The following is a 19,009-nucleotide window of genomic DNA, read 5'->3' on the forward strand; positions in this document are numbered from 1 at the left end:
CGCTCCCTCTCCAAGACAGAATTAGGCAGTGAGCAAAGCTACTTCTGACTAGTATTAGTATATCGTTCTGATGTGTGTGTGGCTCAGGCTCATTTCCTATATATAGTTTTGATACTGTCCTAACATTTCACTAATATTCAGTAATAAAAAAAACTTACAATTCACAGAACCAGCATCAAGAAAAGTTGATAGTTGGTACTTTAGCCACTCCCCAGCCATCTGGAAGCTAGTTTTGGGATCCAAACGACATGCCAACCTCATCACCTCTCCTTGTTGGGCTCGGGAGGCTGCCAAGGGAAAATGCCAAGGGAAGGACAGGAATCAACAACTGGTATAAAATAGGTACTTAATGTTTATTAATTTACCACCCTAGGGTTTGAAAAGCATTCAAAGGAACTGTTTTGCAGACACTGTGCTTTGCATGTAATAATCAATAAAACTTTATTAATTAATCCAGAATTTTTTAAAAATAAATGATCTCTGGAAGCTGTATTACCAACTAGATCCTCTAAGTGGCAAACTAAACTTAGTCTCTCATTTCTGTTGGAATTAAAAGGAAATCAGGTTTGGGCGTGGTAGCTCATGTCTGAAACCCTAGCACTTTAGGATGCCAAGGTGGGCAGACTGCTTTAGCCCAAGAGTCCAAAACCAGTTTGGGCAATACAGTGAGATCCAGTCTCTACCAAAAAATACAAAAATTAGCCAGATGTGGTGGCATGCACCCACAGTCCCAGCAACTTGGGAAGGTGAGGTAGGAGGATCAGCTGAACCCAGGGAGGTCAAGATTGTAGTGAGCCATGATTGCAGCACCACTCCTGTCTGGACAACAGAGTGAGACCACGTCTCAAAATTAAAAAAAAAAATTTTTTTAAAGTAAATCAGATTGGTGGTAATAAAAAATGGTGCAGCTGCTGTGGGAAATAACCTGGCAGTTCCTGAAAATATTAAACATGCAATTGCCATATTATCCAGCAATTCTCCTCCTACTTATATATCTAAGAGAAACAAAAACTTATGTCTACACATAACTTTGTATATAAATGTTCATAGCAGCATTATTTGTAATAGCCAAAAACTGGAAATAACTCAAATGTCCATCAACAGACAAATAAATGAGTAAATGTGGTATATCCATACAATGAAATATTGGCAATAAAAAGAAATGAAGGCGGGATATGGTGACTCACACCTGTAATCCAGCACTTTGGGAGGCTGAGGCGGGTGAATCAGCTGAGGTTGGGAGTTTGAGACCAGCCTGGTCAACATGATGAAACCCCATCTCTATTAAAAATAAAAAAATTAGCTGGGCATGGTGGTGCATGCCTATAATCCCAGTTACTCGGGAGGGTGAGGCAGAAGAATCGCCTGAACCCCAGAGACAGAAGTTGCAGTGAGCCAAGTGTTTCATTGCACTCCAGCCTGGGCGACAGAGCAAGACTCTGTCTCAAAAAAAAAAAAAAAACAAAAAAAACAAAAAACAGGCTGGGCATGGTGGCTTATGCCTGTAATTCCAGCACTTTGGGAAGCCAAGGCAGGTGGATCACGAGGTCAGGAGATTGAAACCATCCTGGCTAACATAGTGAAACCCCGTCTCTAGTAAAAACCCAAAAACTAGCTGGGCATGGTGGCATGTGCCTGTAGTCCCAGTTATTCAGCAGGCTGAGGCAGGAGAATCGCTTGAATTCAGGAGGCAGAGGTTGCAGTGAGCCGAGATCGTGCCACTGCACTCCAGCCTGGGCGACAGAGCGAGACTCCATCTCAAAAAAAAAAAAAAAAAAAAGCAATCAAGTACTGATAATGTAACACGGATGAATCTTAAAAACATTATGCAAGTGAAAGAAGGCAGCCACAAAGACCATATATGATTCAATTTATATGAAATGTTCAGAATAGGCAAAACAGAGACAGAAAGTAGATTACTGGTTGCCAGGGACTGGGAGAGATGAGGGAATTGGGGGAAGACTTCTAGTGGATACAGGATTTATTTTTGGGGTGACGAAAATATAATCTAAAATTGATTGTAGTGATGCTGCGCAACTCTGTAAAAATACTAAACATAATTAAATTATATACTATATGTGGGTGAACTGTATGATAAATGAATTTTGTCTCAATAAAGCTGTAAAAAAAAAAGGGGGGGGACAGGGCTCTGTGGCTCACACCTGTAATCCCAACACTTTGGGAGACTGAGGTGGGCAGATGACCTGAGGTCAGGAGTTCGAGACCAGCCTGACCAACATGGAGAAACCTGGTCTCTACTAAAAATACAAAATGAGCCGGGCGTGGTGCATGCCTGTAATCCCAGCTATTTGGGAGGCTGAGGCAGGAGAATCGCTTGAAACCAGAAGGTGGAGGTTGTGGTGTGCTGAGATTGTGCCATTGCACTCCAGCCTGGGCAACAAGAGCAAAACTCCATCTCAAAAAAAAAAAAAAAAGGAAATAAGGCACAGAAAACACAGAACAGAACTAGAATATTAGAATAAAATGGATTTTTCCACTTTTTGGGTAAAGAAAGAACCATAAGGTAAGATGGTATTTAATCCTAAGTATGAAAAAAAGTCAAGAGCATCTTAAGTATGGTTACTGTCCCTAAACATCAATGTCCAAGTGCTTTGGGGGTTTGTGGTGTAAAACAAAACATTATGCCTGGAATACAGCCCCAGCATTCTTCTGCAATGGGAAACTAGGACTTAATAAGTAGGCTGCTATCCAGATTTGGGGATCTTTCGTAAAAACTCCAAACATCACGCACCATGAATCATAATACTAGATGCCATTCTGAGAGTGTTGAGAGAAATCCAAGGCCACCATCACTTACAGTTGAAGAAAGCATTGAAGTCCTCATCGCTATCAAAATCAAATCGAGAATATTCACAGCTAGGGCTGTCTGTTTTAGAAGGAAAGCCCATCTGGAAAGAGAAAGGTAATAGGGGTAGGGGATGAAAATGGACTCACTGAAAGAGTGTTTAAGCTTCAGGAGTTCAAGCACTTTTAATTTATTTAAGAGTTAAGGGTTTGCATGAGATATTGTATGGTAAATAACCACTTCAGTTCTATCACAGGTCCACAGTTTGTTTCCAGTTCCAGTATTCTTCAGTAGCAGAAAGAGAATACTTTTAGTTGATACCATCCTCCAAGTTCCTCAGGGAGAATTAAATTCTTGAATTCTTTTAGGGTCCCAAGAAAAAATGATAATTCAGTATGTAGTAAGGAAGAAAGAACTGAGAACTACTTGCCTCAAATACTGAACACTGAGAATAAACTTGTAAAACTTTGTATGTTTCATTCAAAAAAGTATTGAAGACCAAGGCAGAAAACAAGAACAGAAAACAAGTGTGGCCGGGTGTGGCCTTTTGTTTTAAAAAGGCCTTGTTTACAAAGTCCTTTTGTTTTAAAAGGACTTTGAATTTCCTTTTGGCTAAAGAAAGGCATCACTTCAAGGGCTAAAATATAGGAAAGTTACTTTGCCTATTCAATCATCATAAAAACAGATAAATAGCAATTCAGGGGTTAAAAAGCAGAATGTATGTATGGTCACTGCTCTTGCCCTAGCACCTAGCCCAATACTTACGATATATAAGTACTCTCATATGGAAGAGCGGTTATAATAACCAGTAAGGACTGATTTCTTCCTGAGGAATAAGAAAATATGTCCAATAAAGGAATCTTAGTGATGAAGAAAGGGCTGTTAATAATGCCAAAGTCTTTTTTATGTTTCCCCCGAGACAGGGTCTCACTCTCATCGCCTAGGCTGGAGTACAGTGGTGTGATCTCAGCTCACTGCAGCCGCAACTTCCCAAGCTCAGGTGATCCTCCCACCTTAGCCTCCCCAGTAGCTGGGGCTACAGGTGCATACCACCATGCTCTGCTAATTTTTTTGTATTTTTAGTAGAGACAAGCTTTTGCCATGTTGCACAGGCTGGTCTTCAACTCCTGGGCTCAAGTGATCCTCCTGCCTCAGCCTTCCATAGAGCTGGGATTATAGGCTTGAGCCACTGTGCCCAGCCTTGAAGTCTTATTATGTGTATACACCTACATTCCACATTTAGATTCCCATTATATACCTTGACCAAGTTAGTCATGGAAGCACGGAGATATTTTGGTATTATTGCTAATAGCAAAGGATCACGGGACAGGATTTCATGCCTGAAGAGGGCTCCCCAAGTCATCTGAGTTGAAGAGCGTAGAAACTAAAGAGAAAAAAACAAAACGTCAGTCTAAGGATTTGGATTTTATATAACCCAGATTATTATTTAGTAGTTATCAACTACATTTTTTCATATAAATAAATCTGTACAATACTTTGAAGCTGTCTCCACTGCAATGTATCAGTAATGACTACCCACTATGGACCACATGTTATTAAGATAGGCTGTGGGTCAAGGAAATTACCTGGAGTGTGGACTGAATTTTACTACTTTCTTTTCTTTGCAATAAAGGATACTGGAATCTCAGAGTGACATTAGAAGGACAATTTTGAACTGAGTGAAATTAATTTTATAAAACAATTAATCAGACTTTTATTTTAAAAATCTTTATAACTTTAGTACTAAATCACCTGGGACATACCTCACATGTGACTGAGTACAATCAGAATATTACCTAAAGAGAAAAGCTGCTGACCTAGACAAGTGCACTACTTGGCTCAGGAAGAAGAGCCAATAATTCTCTTAATGAAATGACACTATGGTCATTCCCCAAGGCCTGAAGAGTCACATTTTATACATGATCTACAATAATATTTCAGGACACAGTGCTTGATATTGGTTTACCTAACTGAAATTTTGAGAAGTTACCTGTATAAAGTTTACCTGACTTGGATGGGTTGTGAAAGCAAGAAAAGATTCCAGGTATTTTCCAAAGTTTGCTGGTGTTTCTACATCAGAATCTACACCCTGTCGGAGAAGACCACTATATTAATGGTGTTGATTGAGAAAAAGCAGGAGAAGAAAGAGCAGGGAAGTAATAAAAACAGATAAATTAAACCCTCAAAAAATTTTGTTTTAAAAGGACTTTGTATTTCCTTTTGACTAAAGAAGGGTATCACTTCAAGGGCTAAAATATAGGAAAGTTACTTTGCCTACTCAATCATGATCATTAAAACCCATTCTGTGGTCAAATAGCAAAATAAAAAAAATATTCATTTCAGAAATTACAGGAAGAAAAAGTCTGTATTACTTCCTCAGACCTTACCTATTCACATCTCTGTGTCCCAGCCTATTAAATAACCCCCTCAATAGTTTCTTTTCTTTTCTTTCTGTTTTTTTTTTTTTTTGTGAGACGGAGTCTCACTGTGTCGCCCAGGCTGGAGTGCAGTGGTGCGATCTCCACTCACTGCAAGCTCCGCCTCCCAGGTTCACACCCTTCTCCTGCCTCAGCCTCCCAAAGTGCTGGAATTACAGGCGTGAGCCACTGCACCTGGCCTTTCCTTTTTTTTTTTTAAGATGAGTCTTACTTTGTTGCTCAGGCTGGAGTGCAGTGGCCCAATCTCTGCTCACTGCAACCTCTACCTCTTGGGTTCAAGCGATTCACCTGCCTCAGCCTCCCAAGTAGCTGGGATAACAGGCATGCACCACCACGCCTGGCTAATTTTTGTATTTTGGTACAAAATATACCAGACAGGGTTTCACCATGTTGGCCAGGTTCGTCTCAAACTCCTGACCTCAGGTGATCTGCCCACCTCAGCCTCCCAAAATGCTGGGATTACAGGCATGAGCCACTGCACCTGGCCCCCTCAGTGGTTTCTATCTGTGAAACTATCCTCTCTAACCATTTAAACCACCACAAAAAGATATAACATCAATTGCTAATGTCTGTTCCAATGTCCTATCTTCCAACTTATATATTTCTCTAATGGCAGGTTTTCCAGGTCAATCAGACTCAAGTTTTCTTTTGTGATCCAGTAACACACCCCTTAGATTGGGAAAAGCATTCTTTATTTGAGTCCATGTTTTGTGGGCTAACAGAATGTAAAAGCATAAAGCACTCAGCAGCTTAAAGTTCTGTAAGTACCAAAATTTACAAGAAACCAACATTGACTTTATGGAATAATAGATGTGGATATCTGATGTTGGTATAGCTATTTTATTGTTAAAATAAGTTTAGATCACTCAAACACTATTCTATTAAGATAATTTAATCTACAGAATCATGCAATAACTTGTAGGGCACTGCCCCATCAGGCTAAAATCAATGACATTTGCAACCCCTTATTGAAACATAAGTTTCTAAACGCTCTTCCCAAATGGGCTTGAAACTCTCCAGAAAGCAAGCACTAGCTCACCAGCAATGCACACAGCTGATTGCCCAGCGCACACAACACCTGACAGAGCCTCTTCAGAAAGACATAGTGTTTTTCTACCAAACCTCCTCCATCAGCAGTCCTGTAAGATGAGAGAATTCCTTATATCACCTACAAAATTAAAAAGGCTGTAATAAAAACATCACTTTGTGTCACATTTCTCCAAGTCATTTAGTTAGGTCTGTAATTCAGTAGAATTCCAACAGCTTTGCTAAATCAACAATTTAAAAATTTTTTTAACTTATTTGGTGGCAAAACCTGATCTGAAATGATATAGGACTATTCACACAAACAGCAATTAATAACTACTAGTGTGAACAGCAGCCATATTAGCTGTCTTCTGGAGGAGGAGAGTATCATGTAAAAGGCAAGGGCCTTGGGGTAAACGAGGCCTAGGCTTTAGGAACACTGAAGGACAAGATGGTATTATGGTGTCCAGTGCAATCTCTGGAGTTTGACTGCCTGGGTTGGAATCACAGCTTTATGAACCATGGTTGTGGTATGGGACCCATAGCACAAATAGAAATGGGACATCACTTAGTATGAGTGTCATGATCTCTATGGAACTAAGAATGAGACCTAAAAATAGTCACTACCCAAAACACATTATTCATTTAATTAATAGGATACCTTAAAACAGTGCTGCAGTCTCTACAGGGAAGGAAGCCATGATAAATGTGTATTAGAATTGGTAGTAACAGATTTTAAGTAAAACACATGTGCCTCACACCTTTTCATTTCTCCTTGGGACCAAAAGTAAACTGTATCAAAAAGATGGTATTGCGGCCGGGCGCGGTGGCTCAAGCCTGTAATCCCAGCACTTTGGGAGGCCGAGGCGGGCGGATCACGAGGTCAGGAGATCGAGACCATCCTGGCTAACACGGTGAAACCCCGTCTCTACTAAAAAATACAAAAAAACTAGCCGGGAGAGGTGGCAGGCGCCTGTAGTCCCAGCTACTCGGGAGGCTGAGGCAGGAGAATGGCGTGAACCCGGGAGGCGGAGCTTGCAGTGAGCTGAGATCTGGCCACTGCACTCCAGCTTGGGCGACAGAGTGAGACTCCGTCTCAAAAAAAAAAAGATGGTATTGCAACAGATTCAGCTACTTACAATATATAGCTCTGTGTGGCTTCCTGGTAAGAAACATGTTATCAAGAAATGCCTTAATATTTTCTTTCTTTTCTTTCTTTTTGAGACAGGATCTTACTGTTATACCTAGGTTGGAGTACAGTGGCTCAAACATGGCTCGCTGTAGCCTCTAACTAATGGGCTTCAAGGGATCCTCTCACCACAGCCTCCTAAGTAGCTGAGACTATGGCGCATGCCACGATACCCAGCTAATTTATTTTGATTTCTTGTAGGGATGAGGTCTTGCCATGTTGCCCAGACTGGTCTTGAACTTCCAGGTCCAAGCAATTCTTCATGGCTTGCCCTCCCAAAGTACAGGGATTACAGGCATGAACCATTGCGTCCGACCTTGCTTTAGAATTTTCTAGAGCAACTGGAAGAAAGTACATGGAAGCCCTAACAGTCATGCATCACTTAATGACTGGGGATGTGTACTGAGAAATGCATCGTTAGGCGATTTCATCGCCGTTTGAACATCATAGAGTGTACTTACACAAATTTACACGACAGGAATAGCCTATTACACATCTAGGCTATATGGCATAGTCTATTGCTCCTAGGCTACAAACCTCTATAGCATGTTACTGTAGCCAATACTGCAGGCAATTGTAACACGATGGTAAGTATTTGTGTATCTAAATACAGAAAAAGTACAGTAAAAATATGGTATAAATGATAAAAAATGGTATACCTATAGAAGGCACTTACCATGAATGACTGCAGGACTGAACATGAATGACTGCAGGACTGAAAACTGTACTGGGTGAGCCCAGAGTGAGTGGTGAGTGAATGTGGAAGCCTAGGACATTACTGGACCCTACTGTAGACTTTATAAACACTGTACCCTTAGGCTAAACTAAATGTATTTATTTAGAGATGAAGTCTCACTCTGTTGCCTAAGCTGGAGTGCAGGGGCACAATCCTGGCTTACTGCAACTTTCATCTCCCAGGTTCAAGCGATCTCTTCCCAAGCTTCCCAAGTAGCTAGAACTACAGATGTGTGCCACCACATACAGCTAATTTTTATACTTTTAGTAGAGATGGGGTTTCACCATGTTGGCCAGGCTGGTCTCGAACTCCTGACCTCAGGTGATCCATCTGCTTTGGCCTCCCAACGTGCTGTGATCACAAGTGTGACCCACCGTACCTGGCCCGCTAAATTTATTTTAAAAATTTTCCAGCCAGGCGTGGTAGCTCATGCCTATAATCCCAGCACTTTGGGAGGCTGTGTGGGTAGATCACCTGAGGTCAGGAGTTTGAGACCAGCCTGATCAACAGGGAGAAACCCTGTCTCTACTAAAAATACAAAATTAGCTGGGTATGGTGCAGCATGCCTGTAATCCCAGCTACTTGGGAGGCTGAGGCAGGAGAATTGCTTGAACCCAGGAGGCAGAGGTTGCAGTGAGCCGAGATCGCATCATTGCACCCCAGCCTGGCCAACAAGAGCAAAACTCTGTCCCGCCCCCGCCAAAAAAACACTTCCTTTCTTCAATAATGAATTAACTTTAGCTTAGCTCACTGTAACTTTTTAACTTTATAAACTTTTTAAAACTATTTTTTTGAGACAAGGTCTCAGTCTGTTGCCCAGGCTGAAGTGCAGTGGCACTATCATGGTTCACGGTTGCCTGGACCTCCCGGCTCTAGTGATCTTCCCACCTAAGCCTTCTGAGTAGCTGGGACTACAAGTGCACATACCACCACACCCGACTAATTTCTGTATTTTTTTGTACAGATGGATTCCCGCCATATTGCTCAGGTTGGTCTTAAACTCCAGTCTTAAACTCCTGACTTAATCCTTCCACCTTGGCCTCCCCAAGTGCTGAGGTTACAAATATTAGCTACCACATTTGGTCATTACTGCTTTCTTTTCTTTTTTTTTTTTTTTTTTGCGACAGTCTCACTTCGTTGCCCAGGCTGGAGTGCAGTGGCGTGATCTTGGCTCACAGCAACCTCTGCCTCCCAGGTTCAAGATATTCTCCTGCCTCAGCCTCCTGAGTAGCTGGAATTACAGGCGTGCGCCACCACGCTTGGCTAATTTTTGTATTTTTAGTAGAGATGAGGTTTCACCATGTTGGCCAGGCTGGTTTTAAACTCCTGGCCTCAAGTGATCCACCTGCCTTGGCCTCCCAAAGTGCTGGGATTACAGGTGTTAGTCACCACATCCAGCCAATGCCTCATTTTCTTATTCAAAAACACTGTCGATTGACAGCATTTAAATAAGAACTTAAGGTGGGCATAGGGGCTCACGCCTGTAATCCCAGCACTTTGGGAGACTGAGACAGGTAGACCACCTGAGGTCAGGAGTTCGAGACCAGCGTGGTCAACATGGTGAAACCCCATCTCTACCAAAAATAGAAAAATTCACCAGGCATGGTGGCGCACCTATAATCCCAGCTACTCGGGAGGCTGAGGCAAGAGAACTGCTTGATCCCAGGAGACCGGGGTTGTGATGAGCTGAGATTGCACCACTGCACTCCAGCCTGGGTAACGGAGTGAGATCCAGCTCAAAAAAAACAAAAAAAAAAAACTTCAGATATAGCCAAAGAAAATAGAAAAATGACAAAGAAATTAGAAAACACATTGAAAAGTAAAGATACTCACTGTGCAGCGGAGAGTATATAATGCATGGCAACATCTCCAAATAAGACCATCAAGGGCTTCCGGTCTTCCAACTTGCCCTAGACCCAGTTTTACGGAAACATAGTCATATAAACCATACTTCAAAGTACCGACATCTTCTATAAGTATATAATCAAATAAATCGACTTCATAATTTCTTATATACCGCAGGGTTTAGTGAAACACTAGAAAGAAGCCCAATTCTTTAAAACAAAATCTGGATAAACTTACATATTTTTTCTCAAAACTATCAGTTTAGTGAAGAAGCATAAACTTACATTTTTAAATGTGTCAGGCAGACCAAGCGCAGTGGCTCATGCCTGTAATCCCAGCACTTTGGCAGGATGAGGCAGGCGGATCACCTGAGATTAGGAGTTCGAGACCAGCCTGGCAAACATGGTGAAACCCCATATCTACTAAAGATACAAAAATCAGGCCAGGCGCTGTGACTCACACCTGTAATCCTAGCCATTGGGAGGCCAACGCAGGTGGATCACGAGGTCAAAAGTTCGAGACCAGCCTGGCCAACATAGTGAAACCCCGTCTCTACTGAACAATACAAAAATTAGCTGGGTGTGGTGGCACACACCTGTAATCCCAGCTACTCAGGAGGCTGAGGCAGGAGAATTGCTTGAACCCGGGAGGCGGAGGTTGCAGTAAGCCAAGATTGCGCCACTGCACTCCAGCCTAGACAACAGAACAAGACTCTGCCTCAACAAATAAATAAATAAATAAACAAATAAATGTGTTGGGCAATAATGCTGATATGACAGCAAAGTAAATTACATTTGTAGATAATATTTCCATGGAGAAAAGTCATGGTTCCATTGGTTAGCCAAGACAGATATAAGCTGGGCGCGGTGGCTCACGCCTATAATCCCAGCACTTTAAGAGGCTGAGGAGGGCAGATCACTTGAGGTCAGGAGTTCGAGACCAGCCTGGCTAACGTGGCGAAGCTCCGTCTCTACTGAAAAATACAAAAATTAGTCGGGCATGGTGGCATGCGCCTATAGTCCCAGCTACTTGGGAGGCAGAAGTGAGAGAATCGCTTGAACCCAGGAGGCGGACATTGCAGTGAGCCAACATCATGCAACTGCACTCCAGCCTGGGTGACAGACCAAGACTATCTCAATTAAAAAAGAAAAAAAGATAGATATAAACCCAGTGTAGCCACCATCCAAGATTCCTTGACATTCATCAAGCGAGTTTTAAACTTAAACATTTACTTTTATCTATTAACTGTAAACTGCCAAGTATCATGGCTATTTCGAGAACCATGTAGCCTGACAAATCTCCATATTCTGCCAAAGGATCCCTTGAATATTGGCAAACTCCTGTCCAAGGGAGTTGGAAGCAGGCAGTAAGTTGGCCCCAAGGAAAAAAACCCAAACCTTTAAATGACTTTGTGCCACAACATGCTATTAAACACATACACAGCCTACTTCTGAGACTCTGAGGATAAATCAGTTTGAAGTGGTTAACTTACTTTTCTGCTGACTGCAATGAGAAGACACTCAGCGGCTCCCAACTGAAGTTCCTGTTCATTCAACAGCAAACACAGTATCTCCAGGAGTTTACAGTTTTCAGCAGTGATGTGACTCATTGACACCCAGTCAATATAGCCTGCTAGAGTATTCAGTGCTGCAACTCCTACTCGACAGTTTGCTTGCGCCTACCAGAAAAGAAATAACTTTGGACCATGAAGTCCTCAGTAAAAGGTACCTGTGGTTATAACTGAACTCCCATTTTCTAACTCTAAGAAAATTATTTTTTAAGTATATACTCATGTCAGTCACAGGTAGGGAACACAATCACTTCTCAAACAATAGCATTCTCAATATCCATCGATAGGACCATAGTGGCATGTGTGGCCATTTTATCTTTTTTACAAAACTCCAAATCTTATCATTTTACTTCCCAAGGCTGGGCGCCATGGCACACACCTGTAATCCCAGCACTTTGGGAAGCCAAGGTGGGTGGATCAACTGAGCCCAGGAGTTCAAGACCAGCCTGGGCAACATGGCAAAATGTAGTGTCTATTAAAAAAAAAAAAGAAAAAAAGAAAAAAATATCCAAACCAAAGAAAATACAAAAATTAGTCAGGCATGATGGTGTGTGTCTATAGTCCCAGCTACTCATGAGGCTGAGGTAAGGCTCACTTGAACCCTGGAGGTTGAAGCTGCAGTGAGCCATGTATGAGTCACTATACTCTAGCCTGGGTAACAAAGTAAGACCCTGTGTCAAAAAAAAAAAAGTTTTTTAAAAATTCCCTTCCACCATAGGTCAGAAATCAAATACAAAACAAAGGACAAGCCGGGAGCGGTGGCTCATGCCTGTAATCCCAGCACTCTGGGAGGCTGAAGCGGGCAGATCACGAGGTTAGGAGATCGAGACCATCCTGGCTAACATGGTGAAACCCCATCTCTATTAAAAATACAAAAAAATTAGCCGGGCATGGTGGCGGGCGCCTGCAGTCCCAGCTATTGGAGAATGGCATGAACCTGGGAGGCGGAGCTTGCAGTGAGCTGAGATCGCACCACAGGACTACAGCCTGGGTGACAGAGCGAGACTCCATCTCAAAAAAAAAAAAAAAGGACAGATGCAGTGGCCCATAGTCACATTGGGAGGTCGAGGCTGGAGGATCACTTGAAGCCAGGAGTTTGAGACCAGTCTGGGCAACACACTGAGACCCTGTTTCTATAAAAAGTATTAGCTGGGCATGGTGGTGTGCAACTATATTCCCAGCTACTCATGAAGTTGAGGTGAGAGGATCACTTGAGCTGGGGAGGTCATGAGTGCAGTAAGCTGAGACCACACAACTGCACTCCAGCCTAGGCAACAGACTAAAATCCTGTCTCCAAAACAACACAACAGAAGCAAGGCTGAGGTCACCATCCACTAGGTGCACGTATCCCCTCACCTGAAAGGTTCAAAGGTCTCCTTCGAACTTTACAAAGAGCTCTTACCTTTGACTCCTGAGAAGTATCTGTCTTCTGAAAGGAAGTATAAAGATCCAGTGTTTTTAATGAGCAAAAGGCCACATAACTTTCTACCCCCCCATCAATGCCCTTGAATAATGATTCTTAAATATATGCAATTTTTAATCTTGGAAAATAACACAACTTTACTAAGAATGCATAACTGACATTCCCCTAGGGAGAACAAGTCAGAAGCATAATTAAATGAATACAATTTATGATCATGTATGTATGGCATAAGTATATGAAAACCATGTACTCAAAAATACTGGATGTTGGCTGAGCATGGTGGCTCACACCTGTAAATCCCAGCAGTCTGGGAGGCCAAGGCGGGTGGATCACCTGAGGCCAGGAGTTTGAGACCAGCCTGGCCAACATGGTGAAACCCCATCTCTACTAAAATTACAAAAATTAGCCGGGCATGGTGACGCATGTCTGTAATCCCAACTACTTGGGAAGCTGAGGCGGGAGAATCACTTGAACCTGGGAGGCAGAGGTTGCAGTAAACCGAGATGGCACTCCAACCTGGGCAACAAAAGTGAAACTCTGTCTCAAAAAATATGTGTGTGTGTGTGTGTGTGTGTGTATATGTGTGTATATATATATACACACAATGTTAAATACATTAAAATAGTGTCTATTCAGTGAATATACAAATATGGTTTATTTTTATTCTCATATTTGAAATCCATACAAAGGCACATAATGTTAACTTACAAGCATATAAAATTAGGCCAGGCGTGGTGGCTCACGCGTACAATCCCAGCACTTTGGGAGACCAAGGCAGGTGGATTATTTGAGGTCAGGAGTTCAAGACCAGCCTGACTAACATGGTGAAACTCCATCTCTACTAAAATACAAAAATCAGACAGGCATGGTGGCATGCGTCTGTAATCTAAGCTACTTGGGAGGCTAAGGCAGGATAATCGCTTGCACCCAGGAGGCGGAGGTTGCAGTGAGCTGAGATTGTGCCATTGCAGTCCAGCCAGGGTGACAGAGTGAGACTTCCTCTCCAAAAAATTAAATAAATAAATTGTATTTTCTTTCTCTTTCTTTTTCTTTTTTTTTTGAGATGGAGTCTCACTCTGTCACCCAGGCTGGAGTGCAGTGGCGCGATCTGGCTCACTGCAAGCTCCGCCCCCTGGGTTCAAGCCATTCTCCTGCCTCAGCCTCCTGAGTAGCTGGGACTACAGGCAACCGCCAGCACTGCCGGCTAATTTTTTTGTATTTTTAGTAGAGACGGGGTTTCACCACGTTCGCCAGGATGGTCTCCATCTCCTGACCTTGTGATCCGCCTGCCTTGGCCTCTCAAAGTGCTGGGATTACAGGCGTGAGCCACCACACCCAGCCTCAAAAATTACTATTTTCATAAGGAATTTCTGAAAATAAAATTAAGAATAACACCTAGGGCTGGGCGCAGTAGCTCACACCTGTAATCCCAGCACTTTGGGAGAGCCAGGTGGGTAGACCACCTGAGGTCAGGAGTTTGAGACCAGCCTTGCCAACACGGTGAAACTCTCTACTAAAAATACAAAAATTAGCTGGGCATGGTGGCATATGCCTGTAGTCCCAGCTACTTGGGAGGCTGAAGCAGGAGAATCGCTTGAATCCAGGAGGTGGAGGTTGCAGTAAGCTGAGATCCCTATCTCTTTCTTCTTTTAAAAAAAAAAGAACGAAAATGAGCTCTAGCTTTTCTGTCATTTCCTAGTTTTTTACTTTTTTGCTTATAAAATAGGCTTTCATTTTGCTGACCTAGACACCCTAGTTCCTTACTGTAAGATTAATCAAAAACATACCGGAAAATATAAATTTTATAGGTAGGGGTATCCCTTACCACTTGCTGGTACTTGTTTACATTTTCTTGAAGTGTGTTAAGCAGAAAACTGAAGATCCTTTCCATGTTCTGGGTTAATGTTTGCTGGATGTCCCTTCTTCTTTGAGGGGGAAGTGTCTGAAAAGTCACTACATCTTCTGCCAGTCGCAAAAGGATAAACATCACCAATTCTGTCTGTGTTTCCTACACCAACAGAAATAAGCTAGTTAAAAACTAAAATATCTTTTCATTTTATGTATATCCAAGGGCTATTTTCTGTTGCCAAAAAAAACCACAAACAAAATCAAACAACCCTGAAGTTTGTTCCAAGGAAAAGTATATCAAACTGATATAGTTGTGTTTCATACCCCTTGTTTGGAAAGAATGTCCAATTCTATTAGCATGTCAGGCCAATGTTGTGGCCACTCTCGCTTGATCATTTCTACTACAATTCGAGACAGAGCATCTTTAATATGGTTCTCTTCTTCCAAAATGTTCAATGTTCCCTGAAAAAGAACAAGAGATATTAAGAGATATGCAAAACAGGATTCCAGAATTCCAGAAAAAAGCTGGGCTGTAGAGTTGTACAAAATTTATCAGCAGGCCTACTTTTAAACCAAACAGAACAAACGAACCTGTTCTTCGTGCCTGAGTCACTTGTCCTGCATTCTCGCTAATCATTCTTCCACTTAAAGGTTAAGTGAGGGTTGCATCACCTAATAAAAAGGCTGTCATATAGAGAGCTACGATGACATCATTATTCTTTACAAAATGAAAAGATTCTCATATTGACTGTTTCAGTTTGCAGAAGGCCAGGGAGGAAGAGTATAGAAATAAGGAGTATAGTGAGTAGCTGGTAAAATGGAAGGGTATGAAGGAGCAAATGAGTATTTTACCAATAGTTCTAATACTAGAAAACGCAGAAGTATTAGAAGATACAGATTCCATCTTTCATGTCTTTTATTTAAAAAAAAAACAAGAAAGAAAAAAGGCTACAATTTTGAACATGTTTAAAGCCACATACTCTGTTTTGTGTTTAAAGAGACAGTCATCCAGTCATCACACCTGTAATCTCAGTATTTTGGAAAGCTAAGGTGGGAGGATTGCTTGAGGCCAGGGGTTTGAGACCAGACTAGCCGACTAGCCTGGGAAACAGAGTGAGACCCTGTCTCTTTAAAGACAAAAACAAAATTAGCTGGGCATGGTACCACATGCCTATAATCCCAGCTACTTGGGAGACTAAAGCGAGATCACTTGAGCCCAGGAGTTCAAGGCTGTTGTGAGCTATGATCATGCTAATGCAATCTAGCCTGAGCAACAGAGACCCTGTCTCAAAAAAAAAAAAGAAAAAGTCATATTCTAATACTTGAAACAAATTCATCCCGCATACTTAAAATTCTGCATCTTTTTTATCATTAGTATCACACAGTAGTTGTTCGGAATAAAAGAAAATAAAATAGACAGTGTTTTGATCTGATTTAGATCTAAGAATCTTATTGATTTGTTGAAAATATTTAATCCTCTCTGCCCTGTCTTTATAATTTAAAAAAATAGAAGTCAATACATAAGAGTGATTAATTAAACCTAGTAAGAGACATATGCTGAATTATTCTGTTTTCTTTTCGTTTTCTTTTTTTTTGAGATAGAGTCTTGCTCTGTTGCACAGGTTGGAGTGCCATGGCACCATCGCAGCTTACTACAGCCTGGACCTCCTGGGCTCAGGCAATCCTCCCACCTCAGCCCCCTGAGTAGCTGGGACCACAGGCATGCGCCACCACGCTCAGCTAATTTTTGTGTTTTTAGTAGATATGGGGTCTCACTGCATTGCCCAAGCTGCTCTCAATTCTTAGACGCAGGTGATCCTCCTACCTCGGCTTCCCAAAGCGCTGGAATTACAGTTGTGAGTCACTGTGCCTGGCCTGAATTATGATTTCTTGTGCTGTCTGACCTATTTAGAACCAATGAATTTTTACACAAACTCTCTATTGAAGAAGTCACGCTTTGCCTAAACTACCTTGGAAACATGCCTCCCGACCACCCATTCCTTACATTTGCAATCAGCTCCATGACACTGTTCTTCAGATAGACCTTCTCCAATCGAGACATGCCGTTCCACCGAAACCTGGCAACCAAAATGCATAAAGTCAATAGAACCACTTTAGAAGTTTTGCCTTTACAAGAGAATAGCACTGATTTCTACATTTGATTACACTGGAGATTTCATTAAGAAATTATACTTTTGATTTTGGACCCGTCAACAAATGGACAAAAATGATCTACATTTAACCAAAATACTAACAGAAAAATTCTTGGGAAAAGGTTTTATATATGCAGTGGTCCATTAACTGGAATCTGCACAAGATTTGTACCACACATCAGCTTCTCCTCATGATTTTACTGATGGGCCAAAATTGAATATACATCTAAGTCAACTCCAACAACGTACTCCAACAAGTGCAAGCAATGTACTTACTTTTCAGAAAATGCAATTTTGACATCACTCATTTTCTGTGCTGGCTTACAAAATAATTTCAGAAAAACTATGGCTAAGTCTTAAAGGCTACCTCTTCTGGCAGGTGTTGAGGGTAGGACAATCAAGTTAGGAGGGGTTTTCAGTTATTCTCATATAATTCTACTTCGGATATACTACCCAGAGAAAGCACACAAACTCAGAAAGAGAGAGAGAAAAAAGAAAGCCCCAGTGCCTAACGAGAGATTTACTGACCTATACATTGCATTACTCTAAAAAGGCTTCGAGGGCTACTGGCACATAGTCAGAGCTCAGTAAGCATTGGCTAAATGGCAGGTAATAATTGTTGAATGGGTAATATGTACCACACACTTTACATGGATGAAGAAACTGAAGAAAGGTTAAATCTTGAATGAGAGCTCCTGTGAGGTTCTGATAACATCTAGAGGATCATTCCTTTCTTCTTGGAGATTGCTCTTCTCTGCTCACCCAAACAGCATCTCTATAGGTTATACAAGATATAAAAATCTGTTCTCTCAGACTTCGGTGGTAATGTCCAAGAGCTCCTTACTTGACAACGTGTTCCAGGATCTGAAGGCCAAAATGTCTGACGATGGCAATTTGGGTTTTCTCAGCCAACCTCAAGCCACAGGGGACACAGATAGGACACTTTTCTTTAAATTCTTCACAAAACTGAAAGAAGAAAAGTTAGTGTTTCCTTTGGAGGGCTGAGAGAATAGGGACTAAAAGAATTTCATCTTAAGAAACTCCAACCAGGGCCACACCTGTCCCAGGACTCTGGGAGGCCAAGATGGGTGGACAACTTGAGTCTAGGAGTTTGAGACTAGCCTAGGCAACATGGCGAAACCCCATCTCTACTAAATATATATATATATATTTTGTATACATATATTTTGAGACGGAGTCTCACTCTGCCGCCCAGGCTGGAGTGCAATGGCATGATCTCGGCTCACTGCAACCTCTGCCCCCCAGGTTCAAGCAATTCTCCTGCCTCAGCCTCCCAAAATGCTGGGATTACAGGTGTGAGCCACCATGCCCGGCCTAAAAATATTTTTAAAAATTAGTCAGGCATGGTGGCAGGCGCCTATAGTCCCAGCTACTACTCAGGAGGCTGAAGTAGTGGGAGAATCACCTGAGCTCGGGAAGTCAAGGCTGGAGTGAGCCAAGATCTTGCCACTGCACGCCACCCTGGACAACCTGAGTGAGACCCTATCTCAAAAGGAAATTCCAACCTAAGCTATACGTTTAAGTTGCAAAACCTAGATCAATATTATATGGATCTCCAAGCACAGTTGTTTTTAAAATATATATTTAATATACAAATATAAATATAAAAATTATAAAATGTTTTATATATATATATAACATTTCTTCCAAGTGGTGTCCACTCTATTTTATGTATATATATCATATATATATTATCAGTAAAGAACTGATAAACATTTCTTCCAGTGTGATGGTTCCAGATTTTTTCCATGCTGTGGCCAACAGTAGCCCTACTAGTGTTGGAAAAAAATGGACCCAAAGGAATAAGAAATTTTTTGTTAGAGACATCCCCCGATGTACACAGGGGTGAAATAACAATTTCTAGGGTTTCTTTTAAAAACCTTCGAGGCAGGGAGAGAGGACAGGCGGTGGAAAAAGCAAATGTGGTAGAATCTTTAATTGCTGAATTTAGGTG

At 41.8% G+C, this 19,009-nt stretch overlaps 1 protein-coding gene across 1 annotated transcript in view; it reads right to left on the reverse strand.

Annotated features, from left to right (window-relative positions):
* The window catches only part of XPO5 (exportin 5), a 55,019-nt gene that overhangs the window by 34,701 nt on the left and 1,309 nt on the right, over positions 1–19,009 (reverse strand). The window contains exons 2-13 of the mRNA XM_033217270.1: positions 17,879–18,000; positions 16,887–16,959; positions 15,206–15,343; positions 14,859–15,041; positions 13,013–13,039; positions 11,533–11,718; positions 10,029–10,105; positions 6,284–6,383; positions 4,812–4,895; positions 4,065–4,190; positions 2,819–2,909; positions 159–287 (exon numbers count right to left, since the gene is read on the reverse strand). Coding sequence (XP_033073161.1) covers positions 159–287; positions 2,819–2,909; positions 4,065–4,190; positions 4,812–4,895; positions 6,284–6,383; positions 10,029–10,105; positions 11,533–11,718; positions 13,013–13,039; positions 14,859–15,041; positions 15,206–15,343; positions 16,887–16,959; positions 17,879–18,000 — 1,336 coding nt within the window. The remainder of the gene's footprint in view (positions 1–158; positions 288–2,818; positions 2,910–4,064; positions 4,191–4,811; positions 4,896–6,283; positions 6,384–10,028; positions 10,106–11,532; positions 11,719–13,012; positions 13,040–14,858; positions 15,042–15,205; positions 15,344–16,886; positions 16,960–17,878; positions 18,001–19,009) is intronic.

This window comes from Trachypithecus francoisi, unplaced genomic scaffold (assembly GCF_009764315.1).
Source record: "Trachypithecus francoisi isolate TF-2019V2 unplaced genomic scaffold, Tfra_2.0 Lachesis_group10, whole genome shotgun sequence".
In the NCBI taxonomy this organism is placed as follows: domain Eukaryota; kingdom Metazoa; phylum Chordata; class Mammalia; order Primates; family Cercopithecidae; genus Trachypithecus; species Trachypithecus francoisi.